Genomic DNA, 22,793 nt, shown 5'->3' on the forward strand with positions numbered 1-22,793 from the left:
TGACGGTTTGAATTCAAAAGTGACGCTTCGTTTCTTTGATTTCCGTGTTTTTATGTTGTTGCAGAAAAATGGATGATTTTGTGAACGTTTCCGTACGCATAAGACCACCTCTAAGAGAAGAAGAGGTGGCAAATTCATGTCTCCAACTTGTTAATGAAAACCCACCTGTAAAATTCACAATTTGATAATTCCAAATACAAATTATTCTTTTTAGGTGTTGTTGGTGACAGAGAAACCCCAAATGTATTACTTTGACAACATTTTTACCGATGAGGCCGCACAAATTGATGTTTATAATAAAACTGTGAAAAAATTGGTGGAGAAGGTAAAATTGGGGTACAACTGCACGGTTTTTGCCTATGGACAAACAGGCACTGGGAAGTCTTACACCATGGGAACAAATCCCAACGTACGCTTAAGAGTTGAGTAAAGTTCAGTTATTTTATCAAACTATTGTAGGTGAAAAGTGACGATGATCGGGGGCTAATTTCACGAACTTTAGAAGACTTGTTTGTTTTTGGAGACGATGAGATTGACTTTGAAATGACTGTTTCATTTGTGGAGATTTACAATGAAAAGGTATTTGATTTGCTAGGGCCAGAGAATAAAAAAATTCCTCTTCCACTGAAAGGTAATGAAATATAACTGAAAGTGTTATTCTCAATGCTGTGTACAGGTTTTACAGTCCAAGGCGTTAAAAAAATAAGTGTAAGAAGTGCCACTGAAGCTGAACATTATCTGCAACTGGGCGGCAGTAAAAGACACATTGGAGAAACAAAACAAAACCTGAGTAGCTCCAGATCACATGCGATTTTTTCAGTGCACTGTTGCATTAGAAACAGGCAAGTTTCACTACTTTTTAGCAGCTTAAACTGATCTTTAATTCTTCAGTGAAACGGAAACAGTCGCCAAGTTGAATTTGGTGGATTTAGCAGGTTGCGAGAGCGTCCGCAAAACCGGAAATCAAGGCTCAAGCTTCCAAGAAGGTGTCAATATAAATAAAGGCTTACTAAGTTTAGGACAAGTTATGACAGCATTATCAACGAACTCCAATCATATTCCTTACCGCCAATCAGTCATAACGACTCTCTTACATGACTCTTTGAACAAAAAAAATTTCGTTTCCTTGATTGCTTGCGTTAACGCAACTTCTGACGATCTGTGGGAGACTATTCAAACTTTGGAGTTTTCCAACCGCGTGAAGAAGTTGAAGAACAAACCGGAAGTCAATGAGTTTATGCTGCAGTATAAGAAAGAGAATTCTGCGCTTTTTGCAAAAGGTCTAACGCCTGTTAAGCGAGGGAATGGATTTTTGTACGAAACGCCTTTCAAGAGGCCTAGAAATGCTTTGCCCATAATTCGCGAGCCTGTTCTGTGTGAAAGCAACTCAAATTTTGATATTTCTCCGTTGTGTTCGTCCAGCATGACTTCAAGTGTTAGCGAAAATCAACAGAATTTTAGTCCGGTGATTCGAAAGTACATTAACGCAATGGAGAGTTCAATTTTGGCGAAATTCCAGGATGTTATTGAAAGCACGCTGAAAAAACCCAAAGGCAGAAAAAGGAATAAGGAAAATTTGACGCCACCGAGGTGACAGGTTCATTGTTCGTCCACTGTTTTACATCGTTTTTTAGGCTCTCTTGGAATGAAGTTAGCGATGATCCCAACAGTAGTTTTATAGCCAGTAGTCCTGATGAAGAACTCACCACCAGAAACGCTGATATATCGAATACGCAAAGCGTAAAGCCAAAGAATCTCGACGTAAGTCTCTTTGAGATGGTTTTACAAACTTCCTAAATTGGTCTTTTGTAGCTTGAGGACTGTCCTTTTAAAGTACCTGAAAAACCAAAAACTGGCAGAATAGCGAGAGCCTCTCCAAGACGACGCAGCGTGCGCTTACAACTCAAAGCAAACACCTCCATAATTGAAGTTGAAAATATGGGCACCAGACGCCGAAGCGTACGACTAAAATCAAAGGCCCAAGCGACGCCACGACCGAAACGCAAATCGCCAAAGAAAAATCGGTACGATCACTTTTCCCGGGAATTTTAACAAAGTAAATTGTATTTTAGATTGACCATTACGCTGTGTATGGATCACTCAACGGACAGTCCGATGACCGCACGCTCTAAGCAAGTGTTAACAGTTTTAAACGACGGGACTCTTCGAGAAATCGAAAAGTTGCACACTGTGGGGGCTAAAACAGCAGAGAAAATAGTGATTTTTAGGTAATTTCCACGTTGTTAAACCAGAGAGAATAGAAGTTTGTTGCAGGCAACTCAAAGGGAGACTGTCAGCGCTGAAGGATCTTGAAGACATGCCTTCGTTCAGTAAAAAGAAGTACGAACGATTTGTCTCGGAAAATTTTCTAAGAGGATAGTTCTGTGTATATTGTTTTATAGATCAAGTGTATATTTTAGTTTTTATTACACAAAAATACAAATTATGTCGATTTCCACTTTCTCCGAAGTCCCGCAGTGTGGTCAAACAGCGTGGGGTTCTTGAACTCACCCCTCATATCAAGAATATAATGCAAATATCGCCCCTTTACTTTAAGAGGTAGTTGGGACTTGGCAACAGTTCTTGCTTCTTTACAACTCACGTTCTTCAAAGCGGCGGTGGAAATTCTGTTACCCCCAAAAGGGGTGTAAGTGACTAGCGAGATATTCTGCCCCCCTTGGTGTAGAATCAGGTAACGTACTGATTTCAACGTGTACGTCCAAGTAATACTCAGAATTCCGTAACCTGTGAAAAATCTTAGAAATTGAATAAATAATTTATTTCCAAACCTATGATGAAGGAGATCACAGCAATTCCATTTCTGTACTTATTTTCCCCCAAATTGATCTTCCTCCACCAAGAAGTGTCTTTGGCAGGGTTCACCGGTGCGTCCCGAAGACTCGTGTAAGAAAACACTGATAAATACGACCAAAACACAAACTGGCAAGCGGCGAAAATGTTGATTATTTTGAAGAAACGCGGATTGTCGTATTTAAATAATATGACATCTTTGGCTACGTTTGTATTCACGTCGAGGGGCTGCGAGGAGGAGCACCTAACCTTACTTTTTCCTAGAAAGTTGCTGAGGGCTCGAGGTAGATCTTGAGCGCTGCGTGAAAGAAATTGGGGCGCTCTTAAAAATCCTATCATTTTTAATAATAATTAAATACTAGCTAAACATTATTTTACGAGGCGCGAGCTCTGCAATCAGCTGATCGGATTTTGGAGGAAAAACAAAAACAAACTTCGGTTTCACGCGCTTTTGTTGCTAAGAATGCGGCCTTACATATCAATTCGAAAATTCAATTTTTAGTGTACACTTCCAAAAACTGTTGTTTTGCAGACTCGTTTCAGTCCGTACAAGTGTCTTTTTCGGACTCAATCCCAAAAAAGTTGCCATGACAACTAATAAAGTAGTGGTTCAGTTTCGGACTCGAAAACAGCAACCTCTAGTCCGCAAAAACTGTATTTAAGCACTTGTAACAAAAATATTTGAAGGATGCGAAAAAAAACTTCTTGAAAAAATTGTCTTAATTGGATATCTTACACAACTGATCCTTTTGAATTTTGGGAGATTGCATAACAAATTAACAATGGGAAATTATTAGGCTAATTGGGCAAACAAATAAAGTTTATGGTCCCAAAAAACAAAAAGTGGTAAAATAAGAGACTCATTAATATGAATAGTGTCTATTTTTTAATAATAAGTACATGGTACCTAATTAAATCTATGATGCTTTAACAGTACAGTAACAGTATGTACATGTAGGTACAGTCGTAATCAATGGTGTGTGTAATTGGATTAATAGTGAATTTGAATGAAGAGAAAAAAAGAAAAAAAATTTAGTTAATGTTAAATTATTAAATTCTAGTTTATAGATTATAGTATACACAAGGTTCATATCTAGGTACTTAAATAAGTATCTATATTATCTCAATATCCACAATTTTCCTCGTCAATAAAGATAACTTGAAGCAGCAGTGTACTAACGAAATAAAAAACTTTCTTATTTAAATACATACATTAAAAAACAACAGAATTCAACAACCTAAAAAACAATATAACTGTACATATAAGGCCCTAAAATCACTTTTTCTAATTGCTGTGTAATAGAATACTGCAAGCCAACAAAATACGTAATTCTTAAAACAGAATGCTTTGCGTGTTGATAGCTAATCTAACTAAAGTCGTAATACTTTAAAATCCGACATTTCTCTCTTTAATATCACAGCATTCTAATCAACAGCTCGTAACGTAAATTTAAAAACTGAAATTACTCAACAAATCACGCAGTAAGACAAATCATGTAACAAAGTTCAAGACACAGACGGTTTTTCATAATCACAGTTCTATCACAGATTCCGTCCATGTTTAAACTCCAACTTAAATAAAATTAGTGATGTTTTCGAACGAAGACTGCAATGAACGCCAGACTAGACTTCTGTTATGAGAAACTAAAGAAAAAGAGTCACGTCTAAATATCTCCATGCTTGTGAAATTCTCGTTTTCTTTCAGCATTCTCAAAGATTCAGGTAATTAAAATAGTCGTCGTATTTAAGTGTGGTTTCACTGTAAAACACATCAGGGTTCTTCGACCGGAACGTCCTCTTCGTTGTCTAGTTTCGTGGTCCCTGCATTGCACACTCGGCACTTACAACAGACTATACAAGGCGCAGCAAGCAGAAGCAGAGGCGAAGCTACAAGAAGCAGGATTCCGAATCCGGCAAATATCCCAATGACTTGAGTCCTGTGCCAAATTACTGAAGCTCTAGAATGTCCTAATTTATTTTTACAAGGTCCCTTATCATAGTGCCGAAGTAAAAAGTCGTCCTAAAACATCAACATGAGACTCGTTCAAGCAAGAAAAGAGTTACTTTACGTCGAGACTGGCGAGACAATACCAACAGAAAACGTGTTTGCACCGTTTGCACATCATTTGAGCACAGCCTTCGTCTTTTTCGATAGGAACATTACACATGGGGCAGTATTTTATGAGATCTGAATTTAATGGTATGCCAGGTTCTTCGGCTTTGCCTTCTTTTGCCAACTTCTTGGTGTTGTCCTCGCACGACAGACCTGCGTGCCATTCTAATTTACAATTGCTGCAGAAGTCTGCGGTACAGTTCGGACAATGAACACTCTGAGGCTGACACTGTTGAGCGGGACACAGATTGCAGACTGTTTCACAACCTGCTCGCGGGCACCATGTGCGAGTCTTATCTAATTCTATCTCTGAAACAGAAAGGGGGTAGAATCAACAAGACGCTAATTGTGGTTTTACCTCTATTTAATCTGTACTTTTTGTGTTTTTCGAATAAATCATCTCCGGCCAGTCTTTTGATCTCTTCTTCATGCAGAACCCCTTTGGATGGACACTGGGCGTCCGGACACGAAATGTCGTAAGCTCCTTGCGCTATCTCAAATTCGACGTAAGCACGCATGCACTGGAACAAATTAAACTGATAACAAATGCTAATTTCGCCTATTAAAACCCATTAACGACCGCTACCAGAAATTTTTTTTTTTCATAAATTTTGTATATGAGGTTTAGTTTAGATCCCTGAATTTTGTAATAAAATGTTTGTCTTCTATTTTTTCTAAGCTATCAGGCTGTCCCAGAACTCATGACCCATAGAGCAAGGAAGGGTGCCAACAGCAATACAAATGGTAAATTTCAAAACAAAAATTGATTCAGTTTAATAGTATTCGAGAAAGTATAAAAAATTAGCAACCAATCCCGGAAGCTTATTCTAAAGATGGAGTAAAATATCCTAGGCAACCAGAGTGTAACGGATTGGCTACCGTTTTTTCGTTTTAACTCGGTTATTTTTTGAAATAAAAAACTTTTGTTTCAGAATTGTTGCTTCCATAAGCATTTTTTCTCTGGGTCGCGAGTTCTGGGACAACTGTATACAGGGTGTTAGGTAACGTTACGGCCATAGAAAAAGGGGTGATGGAGGCAGCCGTGAAAACTAATGTTTCGAAGTTTTTTTCGGGTTTTCTTGAACCGTTTAAGAGCTGGAAGGCTTTGAATGTGACCAATCAGGGAACAATTTGCATAAGGTTAAAAAAATTTGAATCAGAGTTACTAAAGGAAATTTTTTGTTTGACGTCAAACCGACAGTTCTTATTTTTTATCAGTGGCGTACTTGTTCCATTTTTGTGGACATCACAAATCAAGTTCGTCAAAACGAAAATGTGTTGGGTTCAATAAAGGAAACATTGTTGCGTCGTTTACAATTATGTGTTCAACAAGATGGTGGCCATTTTGAACATCTATTGTAGTGTTGCTTTATTGTCTGTTTTTGAATAAAATTGCGTTATTGTTTTCCCTTTTATTGACGCCACTGATTTAAAACTTCAAATGTGACGGGAAAGTGACAAATTATTCGTTTGGTCCGAAAGCTACTTGGATTTCTGTAAAATTTAAAAGTTATTTGAAGCCATTCTATTGGTCAACTTTAAAGCCTTGTAACTTTTTAACTAAAACGAAAAAACTAAAATTAATTGCAGATTCCAAGACAGTTTGCCTTCCTTAATTACCCATTAGTCTATGGCCGTAACGTTACCTAACACCCTGTATAAATTTGCTTGCTTATTTCAGCAAATCGGTCATCATAAGTACCTCTTTTCAACACCTTATGGATCTAATAAATGTTAAACTTTTGCGATTCATAATTCAAATAATTATTAAAACATGCTACGAGTGACATTAGACATTTGGATGTCTTTTTGATCGACCAGAGTTGATCTTTTGTATTTTTTTGGGTCCAAATCTTACCCATGTATGTCAATTTCTAGGTTTCCAAGTATGTTATATAATCATGCCCCCTCCCCTATGAAGACAATCATCCGCTTTATAGTTAAGAATAAAATTGTTTGTAGTAGTAAAGCAATATGCAAAAATTCGCCAAGAAAAATATGCACAGACATACTTCTGTAAATTTAACGAATCAGCCTAGTGTCCTATAGATAGGACAGCATAATTTACGACCTATTATTACTATATAAAAAGCAGAAAATATGTACAAAATATGTGGATTTGTTAAGAATAAACCTTACTTGTAATACTCGATAAGTCAGATTATACATATATTCAGTTTATCATTTTACAGGAAAAAATTAAATACGGTGAAGTGACAAATGCACTGAAAATCGAGGTTTTTCAATTTTTTTCTGAAACAACCATTTGCTTGAAAAAAAATGTTAATAAAAAGTCAAAAGACAGTAGTTTATGGAAAAATTAAAACATACAGAAAAAACAATTCTAAAGTAGTTTAAAAAAAATTGTAAACTGGCTGTCCTATGGGTTAATCATTCGATGATTAATACAACGGAATGGAAAAAACCATTGAGCTGAAGACGGAAATTGGAGTTACTTGGGGCCGGCAACTCTCGTGTTGTAACGACCACTTTGAAACAATAAATAGGAAATTGAATTAAGTACCCTCACACGTGCAAGGAGATGAAAGATCTTTTACATTTTCCCCTGAGATAACACCGCCTGATTCCAATGGCTAACTTTAAAAATAGTCTTCATTAGCATCGCGCTTATCGCGGCCATTCTATATAATGTATTCGTCATTCACAATTGAAATAACAAAAGCACGTCTTTTACTTCGCTTCTGTTTTTAATTTAATCGCCACATTCCTTTCTTCACTGAGATTTCTGCGATAGCTCCAAATTGTGCAACAAGACGTCAGAAAAAAATTGTAGAAATGAGGACGTAAAAGCAAAATGCTTGTTTGCTTTAAATAGCGTTATATATTTAAACAAAAAAGGTAATAAATCAGTAATGCCAACACATTTAACGATCGACTACCGTCACAGTTTTGCGTTGCATAAGTTTGCAAATAACAATACTATCTTGATGAAAAATGCAAATACTTTTCCGGGGCCACGAATAGAAATGGAAAGTTAAACTTTTCGGTTTTCGGAAATCTAAATTTGCAGCAGTTCTCTAGTAAATAGATTGTTAAATTACACTAATCGACACGATTTTTGGGTCTGCCTTCTGAATGACTAATTTTGGTTCATTCTACATTACCAACAAAGGGAAAAATATTTTTTTTGATCAACGTTTGCTTTTGTAAAAACCAGAGCAATTTTTCGAATTTTTAAGAAACATGATTGAATTTTCATAAATTTCTTATAAAGTACAATCAATTTTTTTTGCTGAACATCTTTTTAATTTAAGAATACAAATACAAATACAATACAAATAAGAATAATAGCATACAAATTTAAAATAATAAAAAATCAAGTCCAAAAATGAATATTTATTGATTTTCTTTTGCTTGTATGAGAATTAAGAAGATGAATTGAGATTTATTTTAATAATAATTTTTCCGTATAATAATAACAGTTATTGAATATTTATGTTACAAAAATTTTAACATGTTCTAAAGTATTTTTGAAGTAAACACAGGCAAAATGAGGTACCCAATGTTTATATTGATTCTGGATTAGGAAGTTAAAATAGGCTTCATAAACTTCATAATGCTTTAAATTTGTTGCCAAAGAAAATTTTTTTGCTTTATACTTTAATAAATTCATCGCAAATAAAACAGAATGTATCAATATGTTATTCACACTGTCTTGAAGCCATTTTCTAATTCAGTTATACCCAAAAACGGTTTTTACAACAATGATAGACAAGTAAACACTCACTACTCTCTACCACTTTCTGCTCGTAAAATCAATGAAAATTTTCAAAACTTATTTATCGATGTAAAACACTTGTAAAACTTTAGAAGCTAAGATTAGATATTTTAGTGTTTTTCGATGTCTAGCATCAGAATCTCTGCATTAGGACAGAAACCCAGAAAAAAAAAATTTGTCGACCTGTATTATGCAAGGTTTATCAGCAACACACAAAAAACTTCGAAAGTTACGTTGCGCAAAGTAAAAATAATTAATACTCCAATTATAGAAAGCTGACGGGGTAACACGTGTTGCCAATCAGTGTTTGACTGCTTTTCCATTGATGGGAACCGGAAAATCGTCCATGGACAGGTTCTTTGTTTCCGCCAAAGCCAATTAATTAATCAAAAATGTACATTCATAACGGGAGGTTCCGAACTTGACCTTTAAAAATGACTCATGTTGTTTTATTCGCGGTTTCATTTATTGTGGAATCAAAGGTGTACTAAAAATTGCAAAGAGTTCATAATGTTAGGTATTTACCTTCGCGCAAAAGGAACATTTGCAGTCTTCGATACAACACGCGTCCTTCGAAGGCTTCTCCTCCAAGCAGAGCTTGCAAAGCAGCAGAGTCTCCTTCAAAATGGGCACGAACCCTCCAGTGGACGAATTCAAAGAATACCTCGAAGTCGACGCCAACGTCAGTATGCTAGAACACCGCGAACAAAACCGGGAACTCGATTCATGCGGAGGTACTCTTAGTCTATTAACAGGTTGCAATGGTTCGACGCTACTCGAAGAAGACGAAGATCGAAGAACTCCGGTGAGAGCCAGCACGGTCTCGTACTTCCGCAAGCTTGCCATGCTGGCAGCCGGTTTGATGAGGTTTCCAGAACTTCCATTCTGCTTCACCAAGGGAGCTTGGGTCTCTGAACCACTGTTTCGACGGCGATTTACAAGGGTTTTAATCCCGGGCATAGCCAGAAGATCCACTTTGCTGCGGGACCGGCGAGACGCCGAAGGAGACGCATGAGTGGTAGCGATGGAAGATACTAGCCGGCGGCCCCGCGGTTCTAATAATGTGGCGTTGTCAGCCACTTTTCCTGGAAAAATTGGTTTGATTAGAGGACATTACATTATCAAAAGGAATCTATTAATCTATTGGTGATGACAATTCGCTTGTCAAAGAATGTCAAACTGACTGAAACGTTGGTGATTTTGGTTTTACCGCTAAAAATCAGAAGCGCGAAATTTGAAATTCTGATTAACACACTTCATAAAAAAGTAACCTTACGACTGTAACACTGTGCTGCCCAAAGAACTCAACTGAGACCGCCGCATTACAGCATATCGCCACCTATTTGACACTAACTGACATTGTAGAATTAACTGGATTGCACACGTTGCACAAGAAGTGAAACTGTCGCCTCTGCACTTTTACAACCCTCTTGGTAAAGACAGTAATTTCCATAGTTTATCAGGTGTTAATTGTGTAACTGATTAAAATGCCATTAGACTCTTGTAAACTGTAAATTATTGTTGCTCAACCACAAAACAACGAATTGCTTGTGGCCAAGTTCGGCATCAGAAACCGCGATCTGTGGAACAATTTCGGTGAAGTGAAGCAAAACGCATTGTATGCAAATCACCTCGAAGTTACCTTCAAGTAGGTTACTGCAGGAGAAAATCAGTCTGAAGATTTCGTCCAAATGAACAGTTTATTATGTTTGTCACGGTGTTAATCTCACATCAGTTGGAACACTTCCAAAAGATGTGTGTATTTTCATATTTTCAGGAGACGTCACTGTATTTCAAATCACTCCAAATAATTGAATTCAATTCCACGGTTTAATCTCATTGGGTATCACCTAAAATTAATTTTAGAGATAGAAACGTGAGCTATTTTTCGATCAGTGATTCGATCAAAACGAATCACTTCCTGTCTCCAAGGTATTTTTAGATTTCCGTTTAATTCGTCCGCAACCCTTTGAAAAATGCAATAGCTTGGTCACGAGCGATGGTTTTTTTCCTAAATGTGCTCAAGGTAACACGGGCAAATTGGATAATAATTCAAATAAATCTCTGGCTGATTTGTCACTGAACTTTTACACGATGAAGACTGCCAAGTTTTTTGAAAAATCCAAGGTTCTGGCATTGCCGTATATGCTGCCGGGGGTGCTATTTTTAAGCAGAATTCATTGGTATTTTTTATCAGGCTCAAAGAATGAATAGAACTGATTCTTAAAAATTGGAATTGCGACAGAAAATCATTTTTTGAAATTCGAGGCAGTTGTGACGTTTTGAATAGCTGGTTTTATTTTGCTAGTTGGCATCACTCCATAAATGCCAATTGTCACAATTGGGTGCCGTTTTGGACACCAATGACCTTTGAAAATAACATAAGTAATCTGAATAAGTGAAGTTACAGTAGGTTTAGGTTGCAAATTTCCACTTTGACAGTTATTTTATTATTTAAAGTTGGAATCTTGATGCACAGATTGGCATTATTTTCCCCCAGAATTTGACATTTGTTAGTTTTGACATGAAATTTGATGTGTATTCATTATTATCTAATTAATTACTGCTAGTCCGAGAGAAGTGAAATTCCCCTCAGATTCGAGTGCTGTTTAAAAACGGTAACAAACAAATTGAATTTCGACACATTTCGTTGACAACTTACACGATCGTCTTTTGTACTCCAAAACCCAATTCACATAGCACCGCCATTGCAACATTGCAACAGGAACTAGTTACACGATGAAAATTTTAGAATTTGTGATCTACGGTGCTACCAACCTATTTCCCAACTGATAAAATTTCCCTAAATGAGAGAATGACGTTCCAAGTTTAAACGAAAAGTCAAAATAAACTATTTTTTCAAAAATCGTTAGACTTTTACACAACGAAAACTGTCAAGTTTATTGAAAAATCCAACTAAACCAAGCTAAAACGTGTCGGGAATTCTTCACCGGTTTCAACGAATGAATAATGGAACTAATTAACAGAACGCATATTAATCTGAAACCGATTAAAGTAAATTTCCGTAATTCATTAAGATGCAAAATTCTAGAGGTTTTAATAATCCGTAAAAAATGTAGTTTTCTTCAAATATTGCTATGGCCGCCCTTGAAAATCAGTAAACAATCTTTTAATTATGGATATCGATGATTAGGCACCACACCTAGAGATCTGAAAGAAGTAGATCTAATGAAACATTCATTGATTCTTCTCTACTCCGTTTAAAATTATTCTTTCTGTTTATTTTAAAGGTCGAAATGAAAAGAACATTGACCTTAACTCTTCATATTTTGAGGGACCTTTCCCAAATATTAATAATTAATATAATCAATATAGAAAGGCTTAAAGAAAGTTGTGTTAGAACTTTTATTTTTACGAGACTTGTAGACATTATTGATTTGTTAATTTAATATGAGTTTCTCGAAGACTGCGTTTCCTATTTCAAATAAACATCACGCCGAGGCAATACGCGTCCAGTTTTTAATCAAAACACATTAATATCTCCTCCTATATTTTATGGTTATGCCACCAAGACCATATTCGTATTAATATCTCCATCTTACAAGGTAAAATTACTTACTTGAAAGGCGTTCTAAGTCTACTGATAATGTCCAACACACCGACTCAAGGACCAAAAAAACAACAATAAAAAAACAAAACTACTCTACCATATGTAGAAACCGTGTAAACTAGAAAAACTCAGCAACTCCTATTCTTCAACTAACCTTTCTTATGAAGAAAATCCTGCTTTATTGGCAACTCGTCTTGTTCTGTCAACGTCCCATAGCCAACAGACCATGAGCAAATAGCGCGACGTCTTTCCCTCCGAGTTGGTGGGTCAGCCCAAGCAGCGCTTAGACAAACTCTTCTTCTTCCGACACCTCCACGCAATGGTAATGATGTATTATCGCCACAAAGTGGCTGGATGGGCAACGTCATCGCGGAGCAAAACCACTGATTTACGTGGAGATAAAAAGATCTTCTTTAGAGCCTGCAACAAACGCGTGATTCATAATTCTGACACTGCGCTTTAATTTCAATTTCTTAAATGATGCATCATGCTCGTGGAAACGACTCCGGGATGGAAAATGCAATTAAAAAAATTAATGGGTTAAATGCGGAGAATTGAGGTTGAGCAAATTTAAACGTCGGCGCGTGTGGTGATCGCCCAAATCAAAGTAATTTCTTCAAAGCAACATGATGAGGATTTGGGGTGTCGAAAGGAATGTCAAAATTGCAAAAGGTTCTATGCTCCATTTGCAAAGTGGAAAGGAAGAAAGTTCGAACGAACTGTTGCTGAACACGGAAAATGAATTTGTGCAACTTCCTATCACTAGTTGGGCAGTTTGGGTGTTGTTCCAAAAGATTTATTACGAATACAAGCGAAAGTTGACATTTTTGGACAGTTTTAGCATTTCACGTCGGCTGTTATTGACACCAATTGAAGCGCTCAGGTAGAGGAAATGTGATATAATATGGAAATGACCCTGAAAGTGGAAACTATAAACACGGCTTGTTAAGGATATTAAACTGTTTCACATGTGGTGCTCAGATGATAAAAATTATGAAAAACAAGAGAATTATCGAGCCAAAATATGAAAGGATGTTATGGATTCAATTCAGATGTCTTGCTCTTGAAATTCTTATTACACATTTACAATTAAAAAGTTCAAAAAAATTCATCGTTGGGAGAGAACGAACGTTTCACTTCTTTTTTTCTGAATCTTAATTTAAATTTGTCACCTTGACAACAATAATAGTCAAGGTGCCACTCAATACACAAAATTCCCCGTTAATATACCGTGCGATCAAAAAAACTCATCCTCAGTTGGCTTTGAAATCTCAAGTCATGTCTTTGATTGAAGCCAATCTTTTGTTTCTGTAAGTAATTTGACGCTATTAAACTGAGTGAGAATTTTTATGAAACTTGTAATAAAAGATTTATTTGTTTGAATCGTTTTGTGAAAAGTTCTCTTATAAAAAGTAGATCTCAGCACATCCACCTGCTTTCTATTTTAGCATTGTTTCAAGATAGTCTAATAACCTCAAAAATGGCACCTGTCAAAGTGACAATTAAGGCCACGCTATGAAATTCCAACGGTAACTGAGAATGAGTTTTTTTTCCATCGCTCGATATTTTAAATTTTCCTCTGAAACTGAAATCCGGTTTAAAGAAGTTAATCTTTGGGAAAACGACATGTGCCTCTCTTTCCCATCATTAAAAGTCAGGAAATAAATACGCAATTAACGTAATTATTGTAAAAACTCAGAGAATTTTTATTTAATTTATTTAATTTGATTTTCTACAATAACTTTTATTCGTCTTCCTGCGGAAACAAGCACAAAAACACTGAATTTGTTTTAGTAAAGAAAAATCGTGAAATCTTTTAAAGAATAATTTAGAGAATTTGTTCATTTCGATTACTTTCGAATTATAAAAAACATCTAAAAATAACGTGTTATTTATATGCACTGACAGAGATTCACCTTTGGTTGTTTATAAGTTTTATAATGAAAAGAAATAACTAAAAGGAAAATAATGAAAGCTAGACTAAATTTATGAAAAGTGAAAAACTAATTATAGTTAATTGAAGTTTTATGAAGTCATTTTAAAATTAGCCCGGGATTTAAAACAGAAGCTATTTTTTCGGTATTAAAATTAAAAATAGCACATCTTTTACCATGTATGCCAAGTAATCGAAATTCGCGCCTTGGGGTAATAAAACCAAAATCACTAAAACGATCAACGTGCCTTTTTAAGTCTAGTGACTTTTATCGTCACCCTAAAACTCCAAGGCGCGAATTTTAAAATCCCGCCGAAACTTACCATCATTGGGAACTTTGGTACCAAAAATCCGAAGGCAATTCTGAAACAAAAAAAAAATAAAAAATCAGCAAAATAGCCAGAAATAATAAGCATAATAATAGAATTTTGCGAACATGATTTCTTGAAAACTGCCAAATTCTTTTTACTTCTCAAACTGGTTTGTGCAAATTGTCTCGACATAAACTCGTTTAAATTGTTGAATATTATATTATTAAAAAAAGTCGAAAAAAACGGGCGTTCGCACTTCTGTTTCGTAACAATTTTGATGTTTAAATAAACAATGGGCAGGTGCTGAATTTTCATGAACAAATTTCCCACGTGTATGACTTATTTTATTGTAATTTTTATCGCTTTCACTCTCCTATTTTTGTCGTGGTTGTCCCATGGTAACAAAGACTTCGTGAAATCGAAGTTCGCTTTGTAAACATCGGTGCACTAGGGAAATTAGTGAAACTTTGTTCAATGTTTGTGTGGAAATGAAAAATAAATAGGGCACACCGCAAACTTTAAAAAAACTTAAATCAACTCCTTTAGAAACACCGCACGTCCATGCATATAAATAATTATAATTTAATAATTTCATTCCGAAGTGCCTTGAGCATTTTAAAGCACTCCAATCGATAAGTTCAACACAAGCATCTCCTGGTAGTGACACCACAAGGCAATTGATTACAGACTATATTTATGATTGCTTGAAAAACCCTAATTACGATAAAGATGCAAAATACCGGAATTGCAAACAAGGTCGTTTATTCGAATCATCTCTAAGCATTTTATTATGGTGCCAATTATAAGTTAGTTTAATTCACATAATTATACGCGAACAACAATCAAAAACCGCAACAATAAATTATAGGAAGTGCGGAAAGCAATACGTTTTTTACCCATAGATACTTTAGTTATTGAGAAACCATTAAACGGTATCAGAATCAACAATATTTTACAAGAAGGAAAACCTTGAATTCTACTGGGAATTTAACACAAAAGAATGTTCGTTCACTGAAACGTGCCGGCATCTTTGGAAAAATATATAAATAAAAACACTTTTTATTGTGTATTCTTTATTGTACTTGGAAGAAAATCTGGAGAAATCCAAAATTTAGCATTTTTAATGTCGCAAGTCGGGTCCACTTCTTCTAGCGTAAAGAATTAGCTTTAAAATGACATAAGTGTGAAGGTTTTACCATCATCTTTACAGTTTGGAAAAAAAATTGCCACAAACACGATTATTTATAGAAAAGCAGAACCTTTTTTAGACAGAAAGCTCTTTATTTCCCTAAAAATTAACATTTTGAAGATCGCGCCTTTGGTAATAAAACTAAAGTTACTAAAATTTTTATCAATTGCTTATGACTAACTAGGGACTTTTTATGCGACCACCGTAAAAAACAGAAGCGCCAAATTTTGAAAAATTAATTTTGACAAGAGAATTTCAATATAAAAAAGGTTATTTTTTACGATTTACAAAGAAGCAATTTTATACCTCAGAAAGAGTTGAAAGACATAAGTTAGATACCTGTAGTAGATACATGTCAATTTTGATTAAATATTTTAGACGTTTCTACAACTAAACGTCAAGTTTAGCAATAATTAATCGCAAAATATACTGATAAAAAACAAAAAAATATAACAAATAACAAATGAAAATAACAGAAACAACTTTGTTGCTGTTGCTCCTACAATTGGGTGAGACTCTGACAAATGTGACAGTTCTTGTTTGACATCCCGCAGGAGTTTAAAAAATCAGCATCTACGGAACGACCAATCACAAAGCCGCATTTTAAATTTGGCGCCTCAAAAAATTCGCTGCAGGAAAAACAGCCTTTCAGTAATCTCACTTTACGTCATTAAACACGGTACGTGGGCCAAATCCGCCTTCAATCAAAAATATAGTGCAAATATGGCCTTCATTCCGTAAATAGTTTATGGCAGCCCTGACGCAAAAACCTAATAAAAATGATTACACCAGATGGTTTAATACAATTCCACCGAGATCAATATTTTTAGAAGCTTGAAATGTTAATTATAAACAAATTACTCGACTATCTGCTACTGTTGTTTAATTTTATAGGGTAATAATTGTTGTTTTAATGGATAAAGCGGAACTTTTTCCTATCAGTGACTTAATCTCTATAGAAAAAGAAGTAAATTACTTTAAATAAGTAATAGTTTGGAAAGAAAGTCCCTGACCTGCTTGAAAACAACACAAAACGTGAATTCTATGCAGTTACTTAGGTTGATAACATCTAATTATTTACAATAAGTCTTAAATTGAATGCTAAATCTCCTAATTTTCATAATTCGTTAAGAATGATGACTCTTATTATTCAGAGTCACGTTTACGATACGATGATGGCTGCAAAAGCCAGACTCTTCTTTATTAAGAGAATTGAAAAAACTAAGTAAAAGAGTCACTTTCCAAACAAGTGCGGTAAAAAGTTACTTCCCTCATGCTTTCGTCATTTCCCGTAACTACCGGAATCAATCTAGATCTCCACTTGAAATTGTTTATATTTATAATACCGTGATAACTTCATGGTGGTGTCAACATTTCGAACACAAGTGGAAGAATGGAAGCTCTAATTGTTCTGTTTACACGTTTAAATCTGCAAAAGTTTCGATGTTCCGGTTCCACCGCGTATTTACCACTTTATGTGCTAGGAGAAATATACAGTTCAGCCGTTAAAGAAATAAAAATAAATCAATAAAATTCAAAGTACCGTTTCGAAAAATTCCTGCATGTACCCTGGTGAATCAGCGGTTAATTTAAGTAATGATAAGTTCAGTAATTTTGAAATAAGAGATAAGTCGTTTTATGAGCGAAAAAAAGATCTTAGATTAGATTCAACGTACTTAAATGAAGAAATTAAATTCAAGTATGTGCATGTAGTATTATCTCTAAATTGCTTTGTATGCAAAGCATATTAAAGACAGTTTCAACAGTCCTAAATTGTCGAGTTTGGCCACCAGTGAATTTAATTTACAATGGTCATATGCAAACCAGTTGCGCCGTATAATGAGGATTTGGTTATCTTTCTCCAAATTACGGTATTGTGAAAATATGCTATTGTTGTATGTAAGACGTCAGCGTCAAATCAGTTGTTGACTATTTTAGATTGTTTTCAATACGTACGTGCCACAAGGAGTGTATAATTTTTATCTAGGATAATTAGTAAAAATCCTGTAAAAATCTCAACTAAATACTAGACTAAATAGTAAAAACATGTCAATAAAGGTCAGATCCAAAACCCGTTCGTTTGTGGCCCCAAAAACGATATTTACTCTACCTGGAAAAAATTCTTGTCCTACTTTAGATTCACCAACAAAATAACCTAAATTCACTCAGTCACTTCTAAAATTCATCACTTTTGAAAATATCGTTTATGCACATTCTTTTTAAGACGAGCGATTAGTGTTGTTTACTAAATTCGCGTTTAAGTCACTACAACTCAACTGCTGCCACGTTCTGACCTCTACTCCTTCACAATTTTCTAACTGCTGATAAATACACGATACACACCTCATTAGAATAAAGCTACCAATGTATTACTGGGTGCATATACTATATCTCTGCAATTTCATTTCTGGGTCTTGTTATCATCCAATGGAAAATGATGGTACGTGATCTGGCGGAGTCACGTCAAGTATTTAAATTCCATGCTTTGTCTTTTGTTTTAATGAATAGTTTAGTGTTTACATTTTGATGTTGAAATGAGTCAAGAAAATTTCCGTTATTATTGTCAATTTCTTGAATTTTGCGGAAAAATTATGTGCGAAGGTTTGGTTGTATGGGCAGTTAAGAATATTTTCATCAAACATACAATTTTTATTGGAGTTTCGTTTAGATTAAGTTTCCTTGTGTACTAATTACATGTTGGATTCTAAGTAAAAACTTTAAAACACGAACTTCCTTTATTTTAAGTATCCTGCGTTTGCTTTTGTTTTTTTCAGTTTTGGTTAACAACTTGCAAAATCAGGAAACTCTTATAACACATTATTAGAAAGGTAATTAAATAAGCTTCCAAACAAAGTATAGAAATCGAGTTGAGAGCAAGGAATTATTTACAACGTCTTTCTGTAAAATTCGTAATTTTGGTAAATTTAGTGCTACAGCTTTGATATTTGGGAAAGTTACTATTTTTGAGCTGTGTATTAACTCTACCAAATTGCAAAATTGTGGAGAGAAAGACACCGATTTTAATTTTTTTTTTTGTTTTGAGACCAATCTAAAATTCGTAATTTTTGCAATTTTAGCGCTACAGCTATGAAATTTGGCGAAATTAGTACTTTTGAGACGTGCATTAACCCCACTAAATTGCAAAATTTTAGAGCAAAAAACACAGATTTTAGAAATTTTTAGTTTTAAGACCAAGCAAAAGTTTACCATATCCTCCACAAAAATTCGTAATTAGGGTAATTTTTGCGCTACAGCTATAAAATTTAAGAAAATTAGTACTTTTGAGTCGTGTATCAACTTTACCAAATAGCAAAGTTTTAAAGCAAAAGACACAAATTTTAGAAAATTTTATTTTTGAGACCAAGCAAAAATTTCCGAGATCCTCCACCAAAATTCGTAATTTTGTTAATTTTAGTGCTACAGCTATAAAATTTGAAGAAATTAGTACATTCGAGTCGTGTAGTAAATTGCAAAATTTTAGAGTAAAAAACACAGATTTTAGAAATTTTTACTTTAGAGACTAAGCAAAAATTCCTCATATCCTTCACTAAAATTCGTACTTTTGGTAATTTTTGTGCTACAGCTATGAAATTTGAAGAAATTAGTATCTTTGAGTCCTGTATTAACTCTTCCAAATTGCAAAATTTTATAGTAAAAAATACAGATTTTAGAAATTTTTAGTTTTAAGACCAAGCAAAAATTTCCGAGATCCTCCACCAAAAATTCGTAATTTTGGTAATTTTAGTGCTACAGCTATTAATTTCGGGAAATTAGTATACTTAAGTCGTATTAACTTTACTAAATTGCAAAGTTTTAGAGCAAAAGACACAGATTTTAGAAATTTTTATTTTTGAGACCTAGCAAAAATTTCCGAGATCCTCGACTAAAATTCGTAATTTCGGTAATTTTAGTGCTACAGCTATAAAATTTGAAGAAATTAGTACATTTGAGACGTGTAGTAACTCCACTAAATTGCAAAATTTTAGAGTAAAAAACACAGATTTTAGAAATTTTTACTTTAGAGACTAAGCAAAAATTCCTCATATCCTTCACTAAAATTCGTTCTTTTAGTAATTTTTGTGCTACAGCTATGAAATTTGAGAAAATTAGTACATTTGAGACGTATAGTAACTCCACTAAATTGCAAAATTTTAGAGTAAATAACACAGATTTTAGAAAATTTTACTTTAGAGACTAAGCAAAAATTCCTCATATCCTTCACTAAAATTCGTACTTTTGGTAATTTTTGTGCTACAGCTATGAAATTTGAGAAAATTAGTATCTTTGAGTCCTGTATTAACTCCTCCAAATTGCAAAATTTTATAGTAAAAAATACAGATTTTAGAAATTTTTAGTTTTAAGACCAAGCAAAAATTTCCGAGATCCTCCACCAAAAATTCGTAATTTTGGTAATTTTACTGCTACAGCTATAAAATTTGGGGAAATTAGTATACTTAAGTCGTATTAACTTTACTAAATTGCAAAGTTTTAGAGCAAAAGACACAGATTTTAGAAATTTTTATTTTTGAGACAAGCAAAAATTTCCGAGATCCTCGACTAAAATTCGTATTTTCGGTAATTTTAGTGCTACAGCTATAAAATTTAAAGAAATTAGAACATTTGAGACGTGTAGTAACTCCACTAAATTGCAAAATTTTAGAGTAAAAAACACAGATTTTAGAAATTTTTACTTTAGAGACTAAACAAAAATTCCTCATATCCTTCAATAAAATTCGTACTTTTGGTAATTTTTGTGCTACAGCCATGAAATTTGGGGAAGTTACTGTTTTTGAGTCGTGTATTAACTCCACCAACTTGCAAATTTTTAGTACAAAAAAGAAAGATTTTAGAATTTTTTCTTTTTGAGACCAAGCAAAAAGTTCTCACATCCTACACTAAAATTCGTAATTTTGGTAATTTTAGTGCTACAGCTATGAAATTGGAGGAAGTTACTATCTTTGAGTCGTGTATAAACTTCACCAAATTGCAAAATTGTAGTGCGAAAAACACAGATGTTAAAAATTTAAAATTTTCTAAATTATGTACTTTAGTAGAAATGTTTAAATTTTTTTATTGCAGAACGAACTCAAATCCAAAATGTCCTGAATGCCAATTTCTATTGTATAAAAATATATCGAACAAGTTTTCAAATCGTTTTGCGGTTGAGTGAAAAAATGGTGGACGCGCCAAGTACTTTCGCGTTTTAGTTGAAACTTCGAAAAAAATCTTGTACATCAGATAGCGAGAACAATTACAAATTTTCACAAATACACAAATATCCGTATAGAAACTTAATTTGTGTAAACTCATAAACGAAACATTTCCTAAATGTGCACGAATCTGACTAACAAAAATAGTAAATGGACAACTGTGTCAATTCCAATCTTTTTGATAGCGGTTTGATTGAACTTTTCTGGATACAAAAACGAGAACACAACCGATTCTTTGTCTCTTTTATGTTTACCACTTTTAAGATATTTAGGTTACCACATAAAAATAAACGAAGTCATGCTGATTTTGTGTTTTATAGTTAAGATGACATAATAAATTACGTGACCATGAATGATATGAATTCATTTCGTAGCTGCATTAATGTGTATAATAAAAATAATAGTAGATATTGTTCATAAACATAATAGCTTTTCTAAAAAGGTTTTCATTAGATATCATAAATCATAAATCTCATAGTGTTGTAATTATTTCTGAGTTCTTAATCTGAAATTTCAAGTTTTGTTGTAATAATAATTGTCGATATCGTTCAAAATTTTATGTCAAACTCGAGATTATTCTAAAAATGATTTGGACAAGCTGAAGACTTTAAAGACGAGACATTCTACTAAAAAAATGAGAATACAAGTGATAATAGGTCCTAAAAAGTTAACGAGGCCAAGAGAATGTATCCATAATTGAATAAAAAATTATGTTTTCTATGTACAAAACAAATTTTAATTTTGACATTTTCCGCATTTATTAAGATAGATTTTTTAGTATTTATTATCTAGATTACTCGACAAAAATATTCGACGTCATGATGATTTCCTATTTTATACTCCCCATAATTAGGATGACCTGGCCATGAATGAGATGATTTTTTTTCCGTTCATCCGTTAAATTCTATAATAAAATTAATAACAGATCTTTCTGAACGTCACGACTTTTTAAAAGACTTTCATTAGATTTGCTTACGTCTACCTACTCATTTCAAAGCATAAAATTGTACTAAAACCTTTCATATTGAAAAAAACAAATTACACTCCTAGAATTTAACAGGTGAATCTAAATATAACTCAAAGGAAAAGTATCCAAAGAAGACGAAAAAATGCACTTTGTTGCATCGATTCCTCCTCTTATTATTTAGGCCCATTACTTTTATTTATTAATGGCAAATGATCAAAAAGTAGACTCTTCTTAAAGTTACTGTCTGAATAACCAAATCGGTTTAGTTGTTTGTGTCTTTCGAACTCTCATGGTATTTTTTAACACCTGCCGATGTAGATTTACCTCTGATTATGAATTATGTTAGCTCTCGGCAAGGTAATATTTTTTAACGCGTGAACTTTCAACATCTTACTCTGAATCTCAAAGACGTTGTTTATTAAGGATTCTACTAAAATAACGTTCAACCAAATCTGCAAACAACCTCGTTAGCAACTGATATAAATATATAATAAAACGTTCGTATTGATATATGCTGCGATCATTAATACCACCATACAAGGTAGTAAATCAAATAAGAGTGTGATTAAGCAATAACACTTCATTATAAGAAAAGGAAATAGAAATGTTGCCAAAGGTGTGAATTGTTTTTATTATGAGCTCATGTTGCATGCTTGGTATCTTTCAAAGGTCGGTACCTATCATAAACAAAATAATTGCTATATTATAATACTCACATGGAAACGATATCGTGTGTGTGCGTTCATTTTGAATAACACAAGCAAAAATCACTTTTCCAATAACTAGAAATCACTAATTTTTGGTACTTGGTGTTGTGTTAGACCGATTTCGTCTAGATAATTTTCCAGTGGCGCCAAGGCAAAAGGTTGAATACTCTAGGTCGTCGGTGCCGCACTGATCGATATTATTGCGTCGGTTGTAGGCTGAAGCCCAATTATATTTACTGTTT

The 22,793-nt window shown here is 34.1% G+C and overlaps 3 protein-coding genes across 4 annotated transcripts; 1 reads left to right on the top strand and 2 right to left on the bottom strand.

Annotated features, from left to right (window-relative positions):
• Positions 1–2,380, top strand: LOC148179890 (kinesin-like protein KIF11). Its single transcript, XM_088030748.1, has 9 exons — positions 1–167; positions 215–409; positions 460–631; positions 677–842; positions 892–1,590; positions 1,635–1,761; positions 1,813–2,024; positions 2,073–2,228; positions 2,275–2,380. The coding sequence occupies exons 1-9, from the start codon at positions 69–71 to the stop codon at positions 2,378–2,380; spliced, it is 1,932 nt and encodes a 643-aa protein (XP_087886874.1). The 5' UTR covers positions 1–68.
• LOC148179891 (transmembrane protein 223) lies at positions 2,273–3,307 on the bottom strand. Its single transcript, XM_088030747.1, has 2 exons — positions 2,790–3,307; positions 2,273–2,745 (listed from the first exon to the last, which is right to left on the bottom strand). Exons 1-2 carry the CDS (start codon positions 3,148–3,150, stop codon positions 2,444–2,446), a joined length of 663 nt encoding a protein of 220 aa, XP_087886873.1. The 5' UTR covers positions 3,151–3,307; the 3' UTR covers positions 2,273–2,443.
• Positions 3,308–3,674: 367 nt separating this feature from the next.
• LOC148179892 (putative E3 ubiquitin-protein ligase RNF144A) lies at positions 3,675–22,734 on the bottom strand. 2 transcript variants are annotated; one of them, XM_088030399.1, is made up of 7 exons: positions 22,561–22,734; positions 14,491–14,530; positions 12,389–12,654; positions 9,189–9,748; positions 5,283–5,445; positions 4,881–5,233; positions 3,675–4,831 (listed from the first exon to the last, which is right to left on the bottom strand). In XM_088030399.1, exons 3-7 carry the CDS (start codon positions 12,600–12,602, stop codon positions 4,583–4,585), a joined length of 1,539 nt encoding a protein of 512 aa, XP_087886525.1. In that variant the 5' UTR covers positions 12,603–12,654; positions 14,491–14,530; positions 22,561–22,734; the 3' UTR covers positions 3,675–4,582. The 2 variants fall into 2 exon arrangements, with proteins under 2 accessions (XP_087886525.1, XP_087886523.1); XM_088030397.1 differs by lacking the exon at positions 22,561–22,734 and adding an exon at positions 17,778–18,032.
• Positions 22,735–22,793: the final 59 nt, after the last annotated feature.

This window comes from Gnatocerus cornutus, chromosome 2 (assembly GCF_029298725.1).
Source record: "Gnatocerus cornutus isolate USDA-ARS CGAHR chromosome 2, icGnaCorn1.1, whole genome shotgun sequence".
NCBI lineage: Eukaryota > Metazoa > Arthropoda > Insecta > Coleoptera > Tenebrionidae > Gnatocerus > Gnatocerus cornutus.

Coding starts and splice junctions, on each gene's coding strand:
- LOC148179890 (XM_088030748.1), top strand. CDS start 69: ATGGATGATTTTGTGAACGTTTCCGTACGCATAAGACCACCTCTAAGA. Junction 843..891: donor CACTGTTGCATTAGAAACAG/GCAAGTTTCACT, acceptor TTAATTCTTCAG/TGAAACGGAAACAGTCGCCA. Junction 2,025..2,072: donor AAATCGCCAAAGAAAAATCG/GTACGATCACTT, acceptor ATTGTATTTTAG/ATTGACCATTACGCTGTGTA.
- LOC148179891 (XM_088030747.1), bottom strand. CDS start 3,150: ATGATAGGATTTTTAAGAGCGCCCCAATTTCTTTCACGCAGCGCTCAA. Junction 2,746..2,789: donor TGTGATCTCCTTCATCATAG/GTTTGGAAATAA, acceptor GATTTTTCACAG/GTTACGGAATTCTGAGTATT.
- LOC148179892 (XM_088030399.1), bottom strand. CDS start 12,602: ATGACGTTGCCCATCCAGCCACTTTGTGGCGATAATACATCATTACCA. Junction 5,234..5,282: donor AAAGTACAGATTAAATAGAG/GTAAAACCACAA, acceptor TTTCTGTTTCAG/AGATAGAATTAGATAAGACT. Junction 4,832..4,880: donor ATTGTCTCGCCAGTCTCGAC/GTAAAGTAACTC, acceptor TTGATGTTTTAG/GACGACTTTTTACTTCGGCA.